General features: G+C 38.6%; 2 protein-coding genes across 9 annotated transcripts in view; one reads left to right on the plus strand and one right to left on the minus strand.

Annotated features, from left to right (window-relative positions):
* The window catches only part of SKIC3 (SKI3 subunit of superkiller complex), a 144,852-nt gene that overhangs the window by 85,609 nt on the left and 37,515 nt on the right, over nt 1-21,728 (minus strand). For 2 of the 6 annotated variants that reach the window (XM_057540177.1, XM_007197455.2), the window contains exon 1: nt 144-281. The exons of 1 other annotated variant lie outside the window; for it this stretch is intronic. The gene's annotated coding sequence lies outside the window, so the exon portion shown is untranslated. Of the gene's footprint in view, nt 1-143; nt 337-3,115; nt 3,138-21,728 lie in introns of those variants that run through there. 3 more of the 6 variants (XM_007197457.2, XM_007197453.2, XM_007197456.2) reach the window with 3 other exon arrangements.
* ARSK (arylsulfatase family member K) overlaps nt 472-21,728 on the plus strand; it is a 47,015-nt gene continuing 25,758 nt past the window's right edge. For all 3 annotated transcript variants that reach the window (XM_057540179.1, XM_007197452.2, XM_057540180.1), the window contains exons 1-3: nt 472-728; nt 8,804-8,933; nt 15,115-15,274. In XM_057540179.1, coding sequence (XP_057396162.1) covers nt 591-728; nt 8,804-8,933; nt 15,115-15,274 — 428 coding nt within the window. In that variant the 5' untranslated portion in view covers nt 472-590. The remainder of the gene's footprint in view (nt 729-8,803; nt 8,934-15,114; nt 15,275-21,728) is intronic.

Here is a 21,728-nt window from a genome sequence, read left to right on the forward strand (position 1 = left end):
TTGGGAGGAAGGTATTCGAGGGGCCACCCGGTATCCATATCGCACCTTAGGCGGTCCAGACAGAGGCCCCACAAAGAACCGCCCAATCCAACTTAAGTGACAGACGCGCTGCCACCTCATCATCTCCCAGTTCACGGTCTCACCTAACACTCAGCCACGCTTGCTCGGCGCAAAACAAGCAACCTCGGCCCCTGATCCCTTCTCTCTCTAGGTAACATTTCAACTGCCTACCGGCTCCAACTTCTGCAAAAGCGACAGGCACCAACCTGGGACAGATGCTTCTCCTACAGACGACAAATCTGAAGTCAGAGCGCATGCGCATTTGCCAGGCATCACTCACGTGACTGGAAATGGCTGGGTTTTAGTTCGCTCGGTATTTGATTAAAAGGTCTTAACGTGGGTCGAGAATGGGGAATTCCTCCTTTGCGCATGTGCCCACCCCGAGCCTGATGGGAGTTGTAGTTCTACGGGTGAAGGAACCCGAACTGCGATCTCTGCGATCCCCGCCCTCCTCTACTCGTGTGGAACTTCCTAGGGGGAGGGGCAGGGGCCAGCGCCCAGAGGCCGGGCTCCCAGAACAGCTCCCCGTGATGCTGCTGCTGTGGGTGGCGGTGGTCGCAGTCTCGGCGCTGGCAACACCAGCTCCTGGGGCAGGTGGGCAGAGGCGGGGAGCAGTTCAGGCTTGGCCAGATGCGCCTAACGTGGTGCTAGTCGTGAGCGACTCCTTCGTAAGTATGGAAAGGCAGGGGAGGGGGCGCCCCGCTACACACCCGCGACCGGCCCACAGCCCTTCCTGTGCTGCTGGCTTTGGAGAGCAGAATCTGAGACTTTCAAACGTGTTTTACCCTGATGCAAAGTAAGAAATGCATTTTACCTTGAGGCCCCGTACACACATACGTGCACCACATAGATATGCATGTAAAACAAATAAAACATACTTTAGTAAGATGCACTCCAATTAGCATCTTTGCAAATTTTTTTTAATTGCTGACCTCGACCCACTAAATTATCTTACCACTACTAATCAATTTTCAATCCATACCCTCGCTTGATTCAATTGTGGGGAAAAATAACATTCTATCTCAACATAAAAGCCTGTTAGCTTTCCAGCGGTCAACGTTATTTTTATTACTCAGGTGTCTGATAATCCTGTTAGTACTGATTTATATTCATTAGCTGACATAATTTGACACTCGCCCCTATTCCAGATTAATTGTGTATGTGTGTGTATGTGTGTTGTTGTTGTTGCTGTTTAATCCCAAACTTAAAACAGTTTTTGTAACTCTCCCAAGCCATCAGCTAAAAAGAATACTACTGTCAACATTACCTGATACTTTTAGTATTATCCATGATATTAAACCTAATGCTTGGACAAATGTTTGGTTACTAACTATAATATTAGTTTTTTATGATTGGGTGTTACTGTGGTCACATAGATTATTGGTGTTAAGCATGTCTGGCACCAAAGAGTGCTTTTAATCATTATGTTGTATTGCCTTTCCTCATAGATTAACCCGTGATGATTAAAGTTACATAATCTGGATATACCCATAGGGTTTGCTGAGAATATTAAAGTAATCTTTATGATTATCTAAACTTAGGAAACAGGCAATATTGGAGAGTAACATGAAAGAGGTTTATTAGGGAGTACTCATGAGATCAAAGGGAAAGGAAGAAAGCAGGATTGTGCAGAGAGAAGTTGAGTTTTGTCACTGTCTCACTGGTGGCCTCAGCTGATCTTATGGGTAGTTCTCAAACTAGTATGATGATTCAGAACTGTTTCCATTTGTGGTGAGGAGACCAGGCTTTTGTACCCTCATGTTGGATGGCCATTACTTGTGGAATGCTCCCAGAATGAGGCACCATTTTGGGCAAGACAACTCTCTTCAGCAGATGCAATCTTTCACTCTAAAAGGGAACCTGGGTGGTGCATCAAAACATCCTAGAAACTTCTGAAGATGACTGAAATATTTGGTTTATTTTTTAGTATAGTATAAGCACATAGATTTTTATATATTTGTGTTTATAAATATTGTATGCAGACTAATACCTTATGAATATAAAAGAAGGGATCCTGAAAAAATACAAGCAAATCAAATTCAGCAATATATAGAAAGGGTTATACACCATGACTAAGTGTGATTTATCCCTGAAATGTAAGGTGGGTTTAATATCTGAAAATCAGTCAGTGTAGTAGACCACGTTAATTGAATGAAGGGCAAAAAACACGTGATCATATCAATAGATGCAGAAACAGCATTTGACAAAATTCAATAACGCTTCATGATAAAAGCACTCAACCAAGTAGAAATAGAAGAGAATTTTTTCAATCTGATTAAGAACATCTACAGGGCTTCCCTGGTGGCGCAGTGGTTAAGAATCCGCCTGCCAATGCAGGGGACACAGGTTCGAGCCCTGGTCCGGGAAGATCCCACATGCCACGGAGCAACTAAGCCCGTGCACCACAGCTGCTGAGCCTGCGCTCTAGAGCCCACGAGCCACAACTACTGAGCCTGCATGCCGCAACTACTGAAGCCCACACGCCTAGAGTCTGTGCTCCACAACAAGAGAAGCCACCACAGTGAGAAGCCGGCACACTGCAATGAAGAGTAGCCCCCACTCACTGCAACTAGAGAAAGCCCGTGCGCAGCAACAAGGACCCAACACAGCCATAAATAAATAAATCAATAAAATTTATTTTTTAAAAAAAGAACATCTGCAAAAAATCCACAGCTAATGTTATACTTAACTATAAAAGACAATGTTTTCTTCCAAAGATCAGGAACAAGACAAGGCTATCTGTTCTCACTATGTTTATTGCAATTAAGCTGGAGCCTGTAGACAGGGAATTAGACAAGAAAATGAAATAAAAGTCATCTAGATTGGAAAGGAAAAATTAAAAGTATCTCTATTTGCACCTAACATAATCTTGTATAAAGAAAATCCTAGGGAATCTACTACAAAACTTTTAGAACTAATAAGATAGTCTAGCAAGGCTGTAGGATGTAAGATCAATATACAAAAATCAGTTGTATTTTTATACACTTGATTGATGAACAAACTGAAAATAAAATTAAGAAAACAATTCTATTTAAAATAGCATCCAGGGACTTACCTGGTGGTCCAGTGGCTGAGACTCCGTGCTCCCAATGCAGGGGGCCCGGGTTCAATCCCTGGTCAGGGAACTAGATCCCACATGCTGCAACTAAAGATCCTGCATGTGGCAACGAGGATCCCACATGCTGCAACTAAGACCTGGCGCAGCCAAATAAATAAATAAATATTTTTTAAAAGTAAAAATAAAATAGCATCCAAAAAATGAAATACTTAGGATTAAATCTAACCAAAGAAGTTCAATTCTTATACTCTGAAAAACTACAAAACATTGTTGAAAGAAATTAAAGAACACCTATATAAACATGTTATGTTTATGAAATCAGATTTAATATTGTTAATATAGTAATAATCACCAAATTGATCTACAGATTCAATGCAATCTCTATAAAAATCCCTATGACGTTTTTGCAGAAACAGAGAAACCCATCTTAAAATTCATATGGATATTCAAGGGACCCAGAATACCCAAGAACAAAATTGGAGGACTTAAACTTTCTACTTTCAGAACTTACCACAAACTACAGTAATCAAGATAGTGTGTTACTGGCATAACAATAGATAGACATATAAATCAATAGAATAGAATTGAAAGTAGAGAAATAAACTCTTAGGTTTATAGTCAGTTGGTTTTTCAGTAAGGGTGCAAAGACCATTTAATGGGGAAAGAATAGTCTTTTCAACAGATAATGCTGGGAAAACTGACTATCCACATGCAAAATGCCTCACACCATTTTCAAAAAGTAACTCAAAATGAATTGATGAATGAAAAAAGCTAAAATCATAAAACCCTTAGAAGAAAACATAGGGGCAAATCTTTGTGACTTTGGATTACGCAATTAAAAAATGGGCAAAGGATCTGAAAAGACAGTTCTCCAAAGAAGATATGCAAATGGTCAATAAGCACATGAAAAGATAGTCAACATCATTAGTCATTAGGGAAATGCAAATCAAAACCACAATGAGACACCAATTCACACCCACTAAGATGACTATAATCAAAAAGAGATAATAGGGCTTCCCTGGTGGCGCAGTGGTTGAGAGTCTGCCTGCCAATGCAGGGGACACGGGTTCGAGCCCTGGTCTGGGAAGATCCCACATGCCACGGAGCAACTAAGCCTGTGCGCCACAACTACTGAGCCTGCGCTCTAGAGCCCACGAGCCACAATTACTGAGCCCACGCGCGACAACTACTGAGCCCACGCACCACAACTACCGAAGCCTGCGTGCCTAGAGCCCATGCTCTGCAGCAAGAGAAGCCACCACAATGAGAAGCCCACGCACCACAACGAAGAGTAGCCCCCACTCGCTGCAACTAGAGGAAGCCCAAGCTCAGCAACGAAAACCCAACGCAGCCAAAAATAAATAAATTTATTAAGAAAAATAAAAGGAGACAATAACTAGAGTCATGAGAATATGGGAGGATTGCGACCCTTATACACTACTGGTGGGAATGTAAATGGTGCAGCCACTTTGGAAAACAGTTTAGCAATTCCTAAAATGCTAAACATGAGTTACCATATGATCCAGCAATCCACTTTGAGGTATATATCCAAGAGAAATAAAAACATATCTCTACACAAAAACTTGTACATGAATGTTAATACTGCCAAAAATTGAAAACAACCCAAATATACATCAGCTGGTAAATGGATAAATAAAATTTAGTAATATTATTCAACAATAAAAAAATAAATGCAGTACTGATAACATGCTGCAGTGTGGATGAACCTAGAAATTGTTACACTAAGAGAAAGAAGCTACTCACAAAGGGCCACATATTGTATGATTTCGTTTGTCCAGAGAAAGCAAATCTACAGAGACAGAAAGTAGAGACAGGTCAGCAATTACCTAGGGTTTGGGAAAATGGGAGGATTAGCGGGTGATGGCTAAGGGATACAAGGAATACATGATGGAAATGTTCTAAAATCGATTGTGGTGATGGTTGCACAGCTCTCTGAATATACTAAAAACCATTGAATTGTACACATTAAATGGGTTTTATGATGTGTGAATTACATCTTAAACCCTTTTTTTAAAAAGAGAAAATAAGCACCTCTGCCTGGGTCTTAAAGGGCACAAGCATCCTCTCTGCCTCCCTCCTTCCACCCCTGCACCTGCATTGTTTTTAGTTTGGGTGAGGTTTCAGGAGTGGGAGGTGGGCACAGGACTGTATACCAGAGTCTAGTGAGGATCTCATTCAGTCTGGTGAACAGATCTGAAAAGAATGCTCTTAACAGTCGTGCTTGATAATACATCTAGACAGTTAAAGTTACTGTTACATTCTTCAATTAGAATGATGTCTTGAAATCTAAACTTCACTGGTTTTCCCTGGCCCAGAATGATGAGGAACTGAGAACCAAGTTATGGTTCTAGAAGGAGCAATCCAGATCACAAAATCATATCTACACAAAAAGCTCATCCATCCCAAGGGGGAAAATGCCTGGACCCACAAGAGTCCAGAATAAAAGCAAAATACAGAAATTAAGGCAATTGGTATCATTTTTGTCACTTTTATGCAGAAAGCCAATTAGTGGGCCTCTTTTTCTTTTTTAAATGCCCACTGTTAGAGTACTGTATTTGTTTGAACTGTAGGAATGACCTTGAGAAAATTGAAATGGGCTATTATTAAATTATGGAAGTTATTCTGAAAGCCATTCTGTAAGATTTTCTCTCCCAACTAAATGTGATAGAACTATAGTTTGACCTATGACTGACTATCCATTGTGAACCACAGTACCACACTATGGAAAACTTAACTTTCTCTGTGTTTTTATCAGCTAACCATGTTAAGATCCATTTCAGTTCAGAATTAATTATTATGTGGACCACCTCCCATTGATACCATGAGCAGTGGTACCAGTTTTAGTCTGTTTTTTAAAGTATTTGCTAGTGTATAAAAACTACATGAAGTTAAAAACACCAAAACTTCTAGAAATGTTTAATATTTTCTCTAATAATATAGTAATTTTGATCTTTGTTTAGAGTATTGGTATGCTTTTGACGTTGAGAATGTGTAGCATAATTTAAATATTTTCTAAGAACCTAATCAAATACAAATCTTTCCACTGATGTACTTAATCCAGGTTTATTAAGCTTTGCAAAAATACACTGTTGAATTTTGAACATATTAAATTTGCCTTTTGTAAATTGAACAGCTCTGAATTAAAGACTCGTTTCATTTAATTCACTGAATATTTGTGGAATGCCTTATATATTTTAGGCAGTAATCTTTTTTTTTAATTTATTTATTTTTATTTTTATTTTTGGCTGTGTTGGGTCTTCGTTTCTGTGCGAGGGCTTTCTCTAGCTGTGGCAAGCGGGGGCCACTGTTCATCGCGGTGCGCGGGCCTCTCACTATCGCGGCCTCTCTTGTTGCGGAGCACAGGCTCCAGACGCGCAGGCTCAGTAGTTGTGGCTCACGGGCCTAGTTGCTCCGCGGCATGTGGGATCTTCCCAGACCAGGGCTCGAACCCGTGTCCCCTGCATTAGCAGGCAGATTCTCAACCACTGCGCCACCAGGGAAGCCCCTTAGGCAGTAATCTTTACATGGACCACCTTTCACACATTCCACGTTAGAAACTTCCCCAAGTGAGGCAGTTATCCTCCTCCACCGTTTGCTTTCCCTGCTGCTCTGCACTTTAAAGATCCCTGCTTTCTAGCCTGCTTTCGATGCAGATGAAGTCCTTGTACCAGTCATAGAAATGAGTCAAGAAATTGCTAACGTGAGTTATAGATATGCTGCTGTAGCCGTTTGCAGTGGTCGTTACACCCATTTGAACCTAGCCTGCAGGACTTGGGAGTCCAAGCCTCACTATTTGAATCATTGCAGTGCTTCTGCCACATGACTACCTGCTGCATCCCTCCAGCTAGATGAACCTGGGTGGCTGGGTTGTCTAGATTACAACCAGTGGCCACAAATGGTTATTATCCCCCATATCCAAAAGATTGTAGGAATAATACATCTAGGCATTTGGGATTTACGAGGATAAGTTTCTGAGGGTTTGAATTTATGAATTTAACAAAATTCTTATGCACTTTTGTCTTGGGCTTCCTAGCTCATTATTCAGGAAGTCAGGAGTTGTTTGCTTAGCATTCAGTGATTACTCCTGCTAGAAGTGGTATTTATTTCAACATACAAGCATGCTCTAATATTCCCCATCTTTAAAAAAACCTGACCTTAATCCCACATTTATCCTCCAGCTAACTCTCTCTAACATCCATCCCATTTTTCTGTTTTGCTTTGCAAAACAACTACTTAGAAGAGGTTTTTTTCACCATGCCACCTCCCATTCTCTTTTCCCTGTCTGCTTTAGGTGTCCATCCCTACAACTCCATTGGAAGTGCTCTTGTCAGCATCACCAACTATCTCCATCCTCCTAATTCCAGTGTGCATTTTCTGGCCTTCTTTTACACACTCTCTCAACACAGCTATTATTACCCTTTCTTTTTTTTTTTTTTTAAACATCTTTATTGGAGTATAATTGCTTTACAATGTTGTGTTAGTTTCTGCTTTATAACAAAGTGAATCAGTTATACATATACAATATTACCCTTTCTTGACACACTGTCTTCTCTCAGCTCTCATGAGACTCAGTTTACTGATATCTTCCTCCCTCACTGGCCGTTCTTTCTCGGTTTCCCATGCTGCCTTCTCCTCTTATTCGGGACTCCTCAGGGTTCCTTTCTTTCCTCTCTTTTCACTCTCTCCCTTAAAGGTTTCATTCAGTCTCACACTTTTCAATACCATGAATATGTTAAAGACTTATTTCACCAGGATAGAATTCTCTGAGCTCCAGGTTCCTGTCTGTACCCTACAGCCTAATTTATATATCCATTTGGAAATCTCAGACATCTCAAAGATTTATGTATATCCCGTATTTTGGATTGGTTCACTTTTAAACTGTTTATTTACAATTACATTGAAAACATACAGTAGATATAACTCCAGGACTGGAACACCCTTTTTTCCCTTTTTGCTCCTTACCAAGAAGAGTTCTTCAATTCCCAATTCGATTCCAAAATGCGTATCTCCAACCCAAACATCTCTTCCAATCTTCAGGCTCATTTCTCTAGCTGCTTAGTTGTTATCTCCACTTAAGTCCTGCAGGTATCTCTAACTTTACATGTCCCTTAAGTTATTTGAATGGCTGATCCTTCTCATTGTTTAGGTCTCACTTCCCAGAGAAGCCTTCCCTGTATCAAAGTAGGTCTCCCTTGTTATTCTGTATCTTAGGCTTTTCCCAAAGCACATATCACAGTAACTTGTAATTATTCTTAGCTTATTTACGAGTATGTTTTTGCCTCCCCTACTAGACTGTAAGCTTCATGAGGCCAGGGACTCTGTTTTTATTCACCATTGTATCTCCAGATCTTTCACAGTGCCTGGCACATACTAAATACTCAATAAACATTGGTTCACTCCGTCCATCATCCCCCAAAAAGAAACTTTCCAGGAAGTTCCTTTAATTTATTTACTATATTCAAATGGATCCAAATGTCACACTACATTGAATTCTCAATATTATGAACCAGAGAATGATAACGGTTTCCCTACCTGTTTTTATCTTTTGAGGATTCTTAGGATCATATTGAAGTCTTTTGCTACTTGTGAATTTTATGGTTAAACTTAAAGGAAATTATTTTCTTTTGTGATGTAATCAATGGTAATTAAATTTCTTTATTCCAGGATGGAAGGCTAACATTTTATCCAGGAAGTCAGGTAGTGAAACTTCCTTTTATCAACTTCATGAAAGCACATGGCACTTCCTTTCTGAATGCCTACACAAACTCTCCGATCTGCTGCCCATCGCGTGCAGGTATGAGCATGCTTTAATATTACTGGAAGTGGTCCCACGCTGAAAATGTTTTCACAATTTAAAAAATTATACCCCAAAATAGGATAGTAAGTCATATTTGGCATCTAATAAGAGAATTTTAATATATGTGATGTGTGTTTTAAGGTATGTATTGGGTATTGGGGTTTTTTAAGAATAGGAATTTTATCACCTAAAGTGGTATTTAGTTCAAGTATTATTGTTTCATTTCCCTTAGGATTGGTGACAAAAAAATCTTTTGACTATCCAGGCAAATTAGGAAATGCTCATATTTCCTTGAAGAGTTCTATTTCCAAGGAAATTTTTTAGTAAGAGATAGGGAGTTGGGAGGACACGTCAAAGTATACCACAGAGTAGTTAGGACTTTTCAGATATATCTGGATTTTTCTGTATTATTTCAGATTACATATTTTTTCTCTTCAGTTTCAATTCACTTCTATCCCAGATCTAATTGTTCACTTTTATTATAGTAATTTAACAAATAAGCATAGTTTTAATGGCAAAATAACAGTGATATTAAGCCATGACTAACTGAAAAATCGGGGAAAATTGACATTTTTATAAATTCTATTGTCTGATAGAGTTGTTTTCTTTCTCCTCTAATTTATGATTGTTTGCTTTGGAACTCATAAATAGCACCCAACAATTTTCTTTTGTCCATAAGTTCCTGACATCATATTCTCTGTGATTTGAGTCACAAGTTCTTTCACCTACATTTTCAGCACCATCAACTATATAATCACCAATGATTAAAGGAAACCTAAACTCTATTATAAATGATATTTCAATGATGAAGGACCAGGTATATTAAAAACACGTTTGTTAATTTTTTTATTCTTTATTGAGCAAGTGGAATGAGCAATGGACCAGGGTGGGGTGATGTCTGGATTCCAATCCTCAATGGACCACGTCAAGCAAGTCCCTCAGTTTCTTTATCTACAGAACGCTGTATGTGCTGTGTCCCTCACAGGGTTGTTCCCAGCATCAAATGAGATAACGGATTTTAAAAAGTGCTCAATGAACTCTACAAAAATGTTAGGTGATGCTTTTCCTGGAAGAAGTATATTTTGGAGAGTTTGAACAAAGAGAAGGAATAATAGTAATAAAAACTAACATTTATTGCATTCTTACTATGTGCCTGGCAATATAACTGCCTTACATGTCTTAATTTATATAATTCGCCACATTTTCACAAAGTAGATATTGTTATTATCCCCATTTTGCAGATGACAACTAAAGTACTGAAAGGTTAAATAACTTATCAAAGGTCACTCAGTAACTAGCATCATTGGGATTCAAAGCTGGGTAATGCCCCATTCCACTCCTCAAAAAGAAAGCATTTTGTTAGATGAGAAAAGGATTCAACCCTGCCATGTGTGTACACAGAAAAGGGAAAAGGAAAGGGATTTCTTTCCAGTTTTACTGAGATGTAATTGACATATAACACTGTATTAGTTTAAGGTATACACCGTATTCTAGAGAAAATAAGAACATTTCCATGAGTTGAACCAGTCAGATTAGGCTTATGTGCATCCACATAACACTTCTGGCAATCTGTCCCCAATATATAGCCATAATGCTACCTCCCAAAAAACCAACAATGAGGTACCACCAAAGCTAAGCTCCAAACACTGGGGCCTTATTAACATTTGTGTCCCCAACAGCAACATAACTGCTGAACACATGATAAATGCCATAGTCAACCCGCAATCAGTAAGGACCTACTATCTGCCTGATCACCAGGTTTTTAGAATCTGAAACAGACTTTTAAGGAAATAATTATAACAATTAATGAAAGCAGGTATGAAGTTCTGTTAATTTTTTATTCTTTATTGAGCAAGTGGAATGAGATAACATAAAGAAAGACTCCACACTCTATCTGCACAAAGCAGAGGAGGCTAAAGTACTGAAGGGATGCTTATACTGAATTATAAAGGCACACAGGTAGACAAGGTGATAAATCAGACAAGACACAGCAAATACACTAAGATGCAACATCTCTTCACTAAATATTTCATTTAGTCTCAATCAGCAATCTAGGTTAGTACACATAAGTAATCACACATTTGCTACTGACTAGTTCCTCATCTTTGCTTTCTATTTTTTCATTTACTTGTATCTTCTTCAGTTTCTGTCATCAGTGTCTTAAAGTTTTTAGTGTACAGATCTTTCATCTCCTTGGTTAAATTTATTTGTTAGTATTTTATTCTTTTTTATATATACAATTGTAAATGGATTTTTTGGGTAATTTTTTTCTGATAGTTCATCATTAGTATATAGAAATGCAACTGATTTTTGCATATTGATTTTATATCCTGCAACTTTACTGAACGTATTGATTAGTTCTAACAGTTTTTTGGTAAAGTCTTTATGGTTTTCTATATATAATATCATGTTTCTGCAAATAGGGACAATTTTACTTATTCTTTTCTGATTTGGATGCCTTTTATTTCTTTTTCTTGCTTAACTGCTCAGGCTAGGATTTCTAGAACTGTGTTGAATAAGAGTGCTGAGAGTGGGCACCCTTGTCTCATTCCTGATCTTAGAGGAAAAACTTTTAGCTTTTTACCATTGAATATGATGTTAGCTGTGGGCTTCTATATATTCCTTCTATACCCAGTTTGTCAAGAGGTTTTTTTTAATTGGAGTATAGTTGCTTTACAATGTTGTGTTAGTTTCTGCTGTACAAGGAAGTGAATCAGCTATATGTATACATATATCCCCTCCCTCTTGGACCTCCCTCCCACTCCTCCCCCATCCCACCCATCTACATCATCACAGAGCACTGAGCTGAGCTCCCTGTGCTATACAGCATGTTCCCACTAGCTATCTATTTTACACATGGTAGTGTATATATGTCAATCCTAATCTCTCAATTCATCCCACATGAATGAATGCTGAAATTTGTCAAAGGCTTTTTCTGCATCTATTGAGATGATCATATTTTTTTTTTATCCCTCATTTTGCTAATGTAGTATATCACATTGATTGATTTGCAGATGTTGAACCATCTTTGCCTTCCTGGAGTAAATCCCAATTGATCATGATGTACGATTCTTTCAAAGTATTGTTAAATTAGGTTTGCTAATATTCTGTTGAGAATTTTTGCATCTATGTTCATCAGAGATCTTGGCCTATAATTTCCTTTTCTTGTAGTGTCCTTGTCTTGTTTTGCTATCATGGTATTGCTGGCCTCATGAGTTTGGAAATGTTTCCTCATCTTCTCTTTTCTGGAAGAGTTTGAGAAGGATTGTCTTTTTGTTTTTGTTTTTTTTAAAATGTACCTCATTGGCTTATTCTTTATTTATTTATTTAATTTATTTATTTTGGCTGTGTTGGGTCTTCGTTGCTGCACATGAGCTTTCTCTAGTTGCATCCAGCGGGGGCTACACTTCGTTGAGGTGCACAGGCTTCTCATTGTGGTGGCTTCTCTTGTTGAGGACACGGGCTCTAGGCACGCAGGCTTCAGTAGTTGTGGCTCGTGGGCTCTAGAGCGCAGGCTCAGTAGTTGTGGCGCACAGGCTTAGTTGCTCCGCAGCATGTGGGATCTTCCCGGACCAGGGATCGAACCCGCGTCCCCTGCATTGGCAGGCGGATTCTTAACGACTGCGCCACCAGGGAAGCCCCAGAAGGATTAGTTTTAATTCTGCTTTAAATGTTTGATAGAATGCACCAGTGAAGCCATCTGGTCTTGGACATTTCTTCATTGGGAGGTTTTTGATTACCAATTCAATCTCCTTACTCATAATTGGTCTGTTCAGCTTTTCTATTTCTTCATGATTCAATCTTGGTAGGTTTTACATTTCTAGGAACGTATCCAATTCTTCCAATTTGTTGGTATAATTGTTCATGGTAGTTAGTCTCTTATGATCCTTTGTCTTTCTGTGGTTATCAGTTGTAATGTCTCCTCTTTAATTCCTAATTTTATTTGAGTCCCCTTGTTTTTTTCTTGGAAAGTCTAGCTAAGGATTTGTCCATTTTATTTAAGAAAAAAACAACTCTTAGTTTTTTTGTTTGTTTGTTTGGCTGCATCTTAGTTGTGGCATGTGGTGTCTTCATTGGAGGCGTGTGGGATCTTTCGTTGTGGCACGAGCTCTTTGTCATGGCACACGGGCTTCTCTCTAGTTGTGGTGTGCAGGATTTTCTCTCTCTGGTTGTGGCGTGCGGGGTCCAGGGTGCATGGGCTCTATAGTTTGTGGCATGCAGGCTCTCTCATTGAGGTGCACAAGCTCAGTAGTTGTGGTGCATGGGCTTAGTTGCCCCGCAGCATGTGGGATCTTAGTTCCCTGACCAGGTATCAAAACTGCATCCCCTGCATTGTAAGGCTGATTCTTTACCACAAGGGAAGCCCCAACAACTCTTAGTTTTATTGATCTTTTCTATTGTCTTTTTAGTCTCTTATTTATTTCCACTCTGATCTTTGTTATTTCCTTTCTTCTACTAACTTTGGGCTTAGTTTGTTCTTCTTTTCCTAGATCCTTGAGGTATAAAGTTAGGTTGTTTATTTGAGCTATTTCTTTTTTATAATGTAGGCACTTAAAGTTGTGAACTTCCCTCTTAGAACTGCTTTTTCTGCATGCCATTTGTTTTGCTATGTTGTATTTCTATTTTCATTTGTCTCAAGATATTTTTTGACTTCTCTTTTGATTTCTTCTTTGGCCCATTGGTTGTTCAGGAGCATGTTGTTTAAACTCCATATATTTGTCAATTTTCCAGTTTTCTTCTTATAACTGATTCTAGTTTCATATAATTGTGGTCAGAAAAGATGCTTGATATGACTTCAGTCTTTTTAAATTTATGAAGACTTGTTTTGTGTCCTAACATATGATCTTCCTGGAGAATGTTCCATGTGCACTTGAGAAGAATGTACTTTCTTTTGCTTTTGGATGGAATGTACTGAAAATCTTAATTCCATCTGTTCTAACATGTAGGTTAAGTCCAGTGTTTCCTTATTGGTTTTCTGTCTGGAAGACCTATCTGCTGTTGAAGTCCCCTAGTATTATTGTATTGCTATCTATTTCTCCCTTTAGGTCTGTTAATATTTGAAAAAAAAATTATTGACTAAACAATGATAGCTGTAGAAAATGAGAGAAAAGACATAGTACACATAAGTTTTTTGTGGCAAGCCAGTATATAGACAAGAAATAGGGAAAAGCCTTGAGGATTTTTGGGAAATGAGATCTGTACTTCATTTGACCAACTTGGAAAATTAACCAACAAATACTTAGTGATTATTTTTATGACTCAAGTCAGACAAGCTTTATATTTAATTCCATTTATTTACCTTAAACAACTTAACCTGTAAGCCAGGGGTCCCCAACCCCCGGGCCACAGACCGGTACCGGTCCGTGGCCTGTTAGGAATTGGGCTGCAGAGCAGGTGAGTGGTGGACGAGCAAGCGAAGCTTCATCTGTATTTACAGCCACTCCCCATCGCTTGCATTACCACCTGAGCTCCACCTCCTGTCAGATCAGTGGCAGCATTAGATTCTCATAGGAGCACAAACCCTACTATAAACTGCGAATGAAAGGGATCTATGTTGCGCGCTCCTTATGAGAATCCAATGCCTGATGATCTGAGGTGGAGCTGAGGTGGTGATGCTAGCACTGGGGAGCGGCTGCAAATGCAGATTATCATTAGCAGGGAGGTTTGACTGCACAGAGACCATAATAAATCAATTGCTTGAAGACATATCAAAACCCTATCAGTGAATGGCAAGTGAAAACAAGCTCAGGGTTCCCACTGATTCTGCATTATGGTGAGTTGTATAATTATTTCATTATATATTACAATGTAATAATAGAAATAAAGTGCACAATAAATGTAATGCATTTGAATCATCCCTAAACCATCCCCCCTCCACAGTCTGTGGAAAAATTGTCTTCCATGAAACTGGTCCCTGTTGCCAAAAAGGTTGGGGACCACTGCTGTAAGCCTTAGAGACTCACCTGTAAAATGGAAATAGTAATTCATTTCAGTTTTCCCCTTGATAAAACGAGGTAACAATCAAAAATGTTAGGTAAAACACTAAATGCAGATATATCTTGTTGCAGAGCACAAGCTCTAAACTAGTAGTCAGTCTCTTTTCTCTTGGTATAATTGTCTTAATCATTAAAATGAATTGTTAAGCTTTATTTACACTGATCCCATTTTTTTCCCCCAGCAATGTGGAGTGGCCTCTTCACTCACTTAACAGAATCTTGGAATAACTTTAAGGGCTTAGATCCAAATTATACAACATGGATGGATGTCATGGAGAAGCATGGCTACCGAACACAAAAATTTGGAAAACTGGACTATACTTCAGGACATCACTCCATCAGGTAAAAAATAAAATAAAAATGATTCTAACAGGCAGCCCACTGCTATAATACATACATGTACCCTTTTTGACTTCTTTTATTTCTCCACAAAGGTGAATGTAAATCTCTTAATCCCTAGATTGTGTTAATTTGGCTAAATCTTTAGCTTTCTTTAATCTTCTTAAAATATTGAAATTATATGCTAGTAATTTTATTTTTCTTAAACATTAAAGGTCTATAAAATTGTTTAGTCCATGATTTATTTTGATTTAGTTATACAATGGCTACTTTATTACTCACTTTACAATTTGTTCTGAAGACCATAATCTTCTTGCTACTTGCTTTTTTCAGTTCTCCCCAAATTTATTCTATTGTAACTTTTTTTTCTTTCATTTTACTCAGTCCTCAAAAATTAGGCAACTAAGCATAGAGGATAAGAGTAGAGATCTAGAATCAGATTGCCTACTTTTGAATCCTAGTTTCTCTGTTTACTACTAACTTGAAGTATAATCTTGGGAATATTATCTAAGCTAACTGAAGTTTAATTTCTTTGTTGTGAGCATTAAATGAAATAATATGTGCTCATTTCACAAAGTTTCACCAGTTTCTCTTTAAAATCCTTCTACTTTTTTGGAAAGTAAGGCTAATCCAAAGTAAGATACAACTATTCATATTATCCTATTTGAAATTGTTTTCTTTCTTTGTTTTCTCAGTCAGTCCAATAATAAAAAGAATCTAAGGTTGAATGCCTTGTATTCCATATCACTATCACTCTCTGTGTGAGATGGTTAAAATATGATCTGAGTTTTATTCCTCAGTGGGATAATAATTCTTGGAGGGCACAGACCCTGTTTCTCTTTCTCACTACTTTATTCCCACTTCCAACGTAGTGCCTGTACATTGTAGGTACACAATTAAATATTTGTTTAATGAATGAATGAATGGAATAAAAAGTTATAACTTATTATTTGGTAAACATTGATATTCTATCTCACCTGGGTTAAAAGGAAAAGAGCCACTTAAACATTGATATTTGAGAAATCAAAGATGGTTTTCAGTATAATAATTGCTGTAGCATATTTTCACTTTACTTACTGTCTCACCTGAGCTTAGGAAGCTTAAATAAGCTATCAAGACTATTTGTATTAGTGCTATATGTACCCACATAGTCATTTGACTGACAGATAGGTCAAGGCTGCTGTTAATAGCATGTCTGCAAAGGTTATATGAATTACAGCACGTTATCTTTCAGATTTTTCTGTGCAAGTTTAAAGATGGGTCTCAGAAAAAAAAAAGGTCTCTCAATATCAAATAGATGCATTCAATGTTTTTGATAGACTGACTCTCAAAACACGTTTTTATAACTTTGAGCTACCTTTACCACTGAAATTAGCCATTTTTGAACCTGTTTATATTTTCAGCCAGAATTACAAGTCCCTTTAGTTTACTACTACAATTCTCCATCTGTATTTTTTTCAACATCAAGTGATGCTTTCTTCTTTTACCAGTTTAAGGACACTAGTCCAGCTGTGTGTCCCTTCCCATATATACTATACTACACCAGACTGGGAACTTTAAGGGCTACATGCTTGTTTCTTCCAGACAACTGTTAAACAAGTGCTGGTGGTACTACTCATTAAGATGCCACTTACCGGCTTCCCTGGTGGCGCAGTGGTTAAGAATCCACCTGCCAATGCAGGGGACATGGGTTCAAGCCCTCATCCAGGAAGATCCCACATGCTGTGGAGCAACTAAGCCCATGAGCCACAACTACTGAGCCTGTGCTCTAGAGCCCACGAGCCACAACTATTGAGCCCACGTGCCACATCTACTGAAGCCCGCACACTCTAGAGCCTGTGCTCCACAACAAGAGAAGCCACCGCAATAAGCCTGCACACCACAACGAAGAGTAGCCCCCACTCGCTGCAACTAGAGAAAGCCCGCACACAGCAACGAAGACCCAACACAGCCAAAAATAATAAATAAATAAAAATAAATTTATTTTTTAAAAAAATGCCACTTACTAACAACTATAAGAACAGGGCAAGTTATTTATCTACTCAGGATCCCAGTTTCATCAAATGAGCTTACTCTGGATGACTCTAAAGATTCTTCCTATCTGCAGTTCTCTGACTTCAGTGGAGTACAGTTATGTGGTTTATAAAGTCCTGATATTCATCTACCCCCTCACATTATAGGTATTGTGCTCATAATAGGTCTGATTAGGTTCAAATTTGCTGTATCTTCTTAGCAATTGAAAGGAAACGTGTACTTAATCCATATGGTGTTTTCATCATTTTCCCTATGGGGTAAAACTTTTGTCATCATATCTCCAATATCTCAAACAGTGGTTCTCTATCAAGGGCAATTTTGACCCCCACAAGACTTTTGACAATGTCTGGAGACATTTTTGGTTGACACCACAGGGGGAATACTGCTGCCATCTAGACGGTAGAGGCCAGGGTTGCTGCTAAACAATCCACAATGCACAGGACAGCACCCCCTTCCCCAAACAAAGAATTATCAAGCTGAAAATGTCAATAATGCAGAGGTTGAGACACCATGATCTCAAGCTGAAAACTTTATACTCATCAGCATGGCCTTAGGACTGTCACACTGAAAGTCATTGCCGACATTTTGAATCTTAAGTTTACTCTCCCATATTCTAAGGGATCAGATCCACTTAACACTAGTATGTCAATTTTTTTAGAATCAACAAAATCAAAGAAAATGTTAATTTGGAAGTGTGTAGAATTAGGAGGTAATTGATTTTTTATAGACATTTTAAAAACTAGATTTCTAAGGTCAGGACATTAAAGAAGATAAACATTAAGTAACATTCCTTAAAATACTAAGACCAAGATGATCCTTACTAAAGTTACAAAGGTAGAATCATATGTATGGAACACCCATTCAGAAAATACTTATTGAGCCACCTACAGTGTACCAAACACTATTTTTAGATGATGGGAATACAGTAGTGATCAAAACACAAAAATCTCTAGCCTCATGGAACTTACATTCTAATGACATCAGGAGCGAATTTAAGCAAGCTGCTGTCTTATCTTCCCTAGATAAAAGTTTAAAACCTAAAATCAAATCCCCTGTCGTTTCATCTTACTACTATTATAGTCATAAATGTTCTCAATTCGTGTAGCTTAATGTTTTTCTGAAGCCCCGTCACAACAGGCAATATTTAATTCTCTGAAAGAAATGAAAAATAAAAGCCTGCTTCCAAAATGAGAGAATTGCTGTGGCAAACTCTTAAGCTTGAGCTTCTTGGCAAGCAGCAAAGGGCAGCAAATCATGGGCTGCTCTTACCACTCTTCTTGTCCCCTTGGCCTCCAGACCAGAAGCACGGGCTTCCTAACTAGAACCAAAGTGACCAAGAGGGAGCAACAGAGCTAGAACAGCAACCGTGGGGTCCCTTCCAGTTCTGCAGCCTAATGAATAAGTCTGTGTTTATCTCATCCATATCTACTATTATTTTATAATCTAAGACCATGTGTGCCTTTGGATCAGTTTTCTCCATACTAAGGAGGAGTTTATTTTATTCTTTTCCTTGTAATGGAGAAAGACATCCATTCCTTTGGTCATTTTAGAAGCTTTTTTAGAACCCCACACATACATACCTTATTATTTTTAATGAAATTCAGTATCTAAAACAGCTTGCATTATTCTGAGTACATTCTCAGAATGACTTCTGAGAGTGAAAAAGCCTGCTGTTGTTTTTGTTTTATTTTTATTATTCCAGAACCCTTGTTTCTGATGATTAGCAAATTCTTGGCTGAAGCAGCCACTGGGGCTATCTTCAGAATGCTGTCTACCATAACTCCTACATCAATTTCTTGAAACGCCAGTGATAGCTCTGACTCTACAATCTCATTACAATTCTTGGATTTTTTTTCCATTCAATTACTAAAGTTTAAGGTACTATGTTTAGCTGCCCATAATGAAGTGTATCTCCTCCTCTTGCCAGTGCTAGCCATTCGTGGAAGTTTATTCAAATCTACTTTGAGAAGAGCCTAAAGATATCTAATAATGTGGAGATTTCACTTTTTAATTTAATTTAACATTAGCATTAGCCAGATGTGACCTAGCTAAAGTGACTTATGGTTCAAAAGAGGAGGTTTAAAAAAAAGTCTAGGGCTTCCCTGGTGGCGCAGTGGTTGAGAATCTGCCTGTCGATGCAGGGGACACGGGTTCGAGCCCTGGTCTGGGAGGATCCCACATGCCGCGGAGCGACTGGGCCCGTGAGCCACAATTGCTGAGCCTGCGCGTCTGGAGCCTGTGCTCCGCAACAAGAGAGGCCGCGATAATGAGAGGCCCGCGCACCGCGAAGAAGAGTGGCCCCTGCTCGCCACAACTAGAGAAAGCCCTCGCACAGAAACGAAGACCCAACACAGCCAAAAATAAATAAATAAATAAAAATTTTTTTAAAGCCATGTATATAATTAAAAAAAAAAAAGTCTAGAAAAATTACAGTATAGGGAAAAATATAGTGAGTTCTGTTTAAAGGAGGAAGCAAACACATCCAGATTTTTTTTTCAAGGGGTGGGAGAAAAGGCTGTAAAGTACTATATTTTATCTATTCTAAGGTGCACATTTTTTTTTTCACAATTTAACATCTCTGTAATTGTAATGCCTCTTAAAATTGACAATCACAAAATTCTGTTATAGTCTTCTTGGCAATATTTTTTCTTAATAGTGTATATTTTTCAAAAAAGTACATTTTACATTAATAGCATTTTAGATTTGATAAACTCTTTACTTGCAAAAAAAATCTTCAAACTGAAATTCCTGTAATGTATGTTTTAGTCTGAGATCGTTTATAGCCTCATTTGACTAAAATGTTTTTTCCTCAGAATTCTCATTGTTATACCCAGTACTTTCTTTTTTGTATACGAAAGCTCCTATTAGAATCCAGTCTTTTCAAGCTCTGAAAGTATGCCTTTGTAAGTCCAAATCCTTCCCCTGACACCTCTTACAGACTCTTAAAAGTACCTTTTGCACTAGAGAAAATGTCGATCCTATTTTGTGATAGTATTGTAAAGTTACCTGTAGGTATCAAGCATCAGAAGAAGTGGAGGATTATGACAGCAAAACTGTCTCAGAATATCTACACAAAGTTGCTGGATCCCCCAAAGTTTAGCACCTATTTCTATTTTTAGCTTGACTGTTGTTTCTATGAATTGGGGGTTTTTTTAGCAGTTTTGGATATATTTTTTGGTAGATGCAAAGATAAAGATACTGATCCACATAAAAGCATAAAACTATGAACTTTTTTGCCTTTTTTGAATGAGAGATAGTTTTGTGCCGACACTTTACCATACCTTTAACCAAAATGACAAGATTTCTAAGGTAGCATTAGTGTTAGAAACTACCCACTAAGATCCTGGGTTACCGGGTTACACTCTACTGAGTCCTGAGCAAGAAATGAAAAACACAAAAACAAAGACACCTTAGATAACTCATAGAGTCAACAAGGCTGGAGACCTAGATTCAGAAAACAGGAATGGAGTAAGGCTCCAGGTCTGAGAGAACACCAAAGTTACGCTATAGAAACAGGCTGGCCAGGACACTGCTGCTGGTGGCACTGCTGCCTCATTCATCTCCAGGTGATCCTATGTCTTTGTGTCACTCCCTCAAGATTCAGAATCCCAGGACCTAAGTATCAAATGGGAAGCCTAGGTCAGTAGCCTACTCCCCAGCTGCCTGAGGTCATAGGGAGAGGGCTTAACACTCATGCTTCAGCTTCTGTAGTGGGCGATGGCATTTCCCCTCTCATTAAAACCCACACAAAGCATTGCAGCACTATTTACAATAGCCAGGACATGGAACCAACCTAAATGTCCATCAACAGAAGAATGGATAAGGAAGATCTGGCATATATATACAATGGAATATTACTCAGCCATAAAAAGAAACGAAATTGAGTTATTTGTAGTGAGGTGGATGGACCTAGAGTCTGTCATACAGAGTGAAGTAAGTCAGCAAGAGAAAAACAAATACCGTATGCTAACACATATATATGGAATCTAAAAAAAAAAAAAATAGTACTGATGAACCTAGTTGCAGAGCAGGAATAAAGAGGTAGACATAGAGAATGGACTTGAGGATGTGGGGTGGGAGGGCGAAGCTGGGGCGAAGTGACAGTAGCATCGACATATATACACTACCGAATGTAAAATAGTTGGCTGGTGGGAAGCAGCAGCATAGCACAGGGAGATCCACTTGGTGCTTTGCAATGACCTAGAGGGGTGGGATAGGGAGGTTGGGAGGGAGGCTCAAGAGGGAGGGGATATGGGGACATGTGTACGCATATAGCTGTTTCACTTTGTTGTGCAACAGAAACTAACACAGTATTGTGAAGCAATTATACTCCAATAAAGATTAAAAAAAAAAAAGGCACAAAGGGAAATTCCGCCTCCTCTCCCCGCTCCCCCCACCAAGGGCAAGTGGTTTGGAAAACATG

Source organism: Balaenoptera acutorostrata, chromosome 2 (assembly GCF_949987535.1).
Source record: "Balaenoptera acutorostrata chromosome 2, mBalAcu1.1, whole genome shotgun sequence".
NCBI lineage: Eukaryota > Metazoa > Chordata > Mammalia > Artiodactyla > Balaenopteridae > Balaenoptera > Balaenoptera acutorostrata.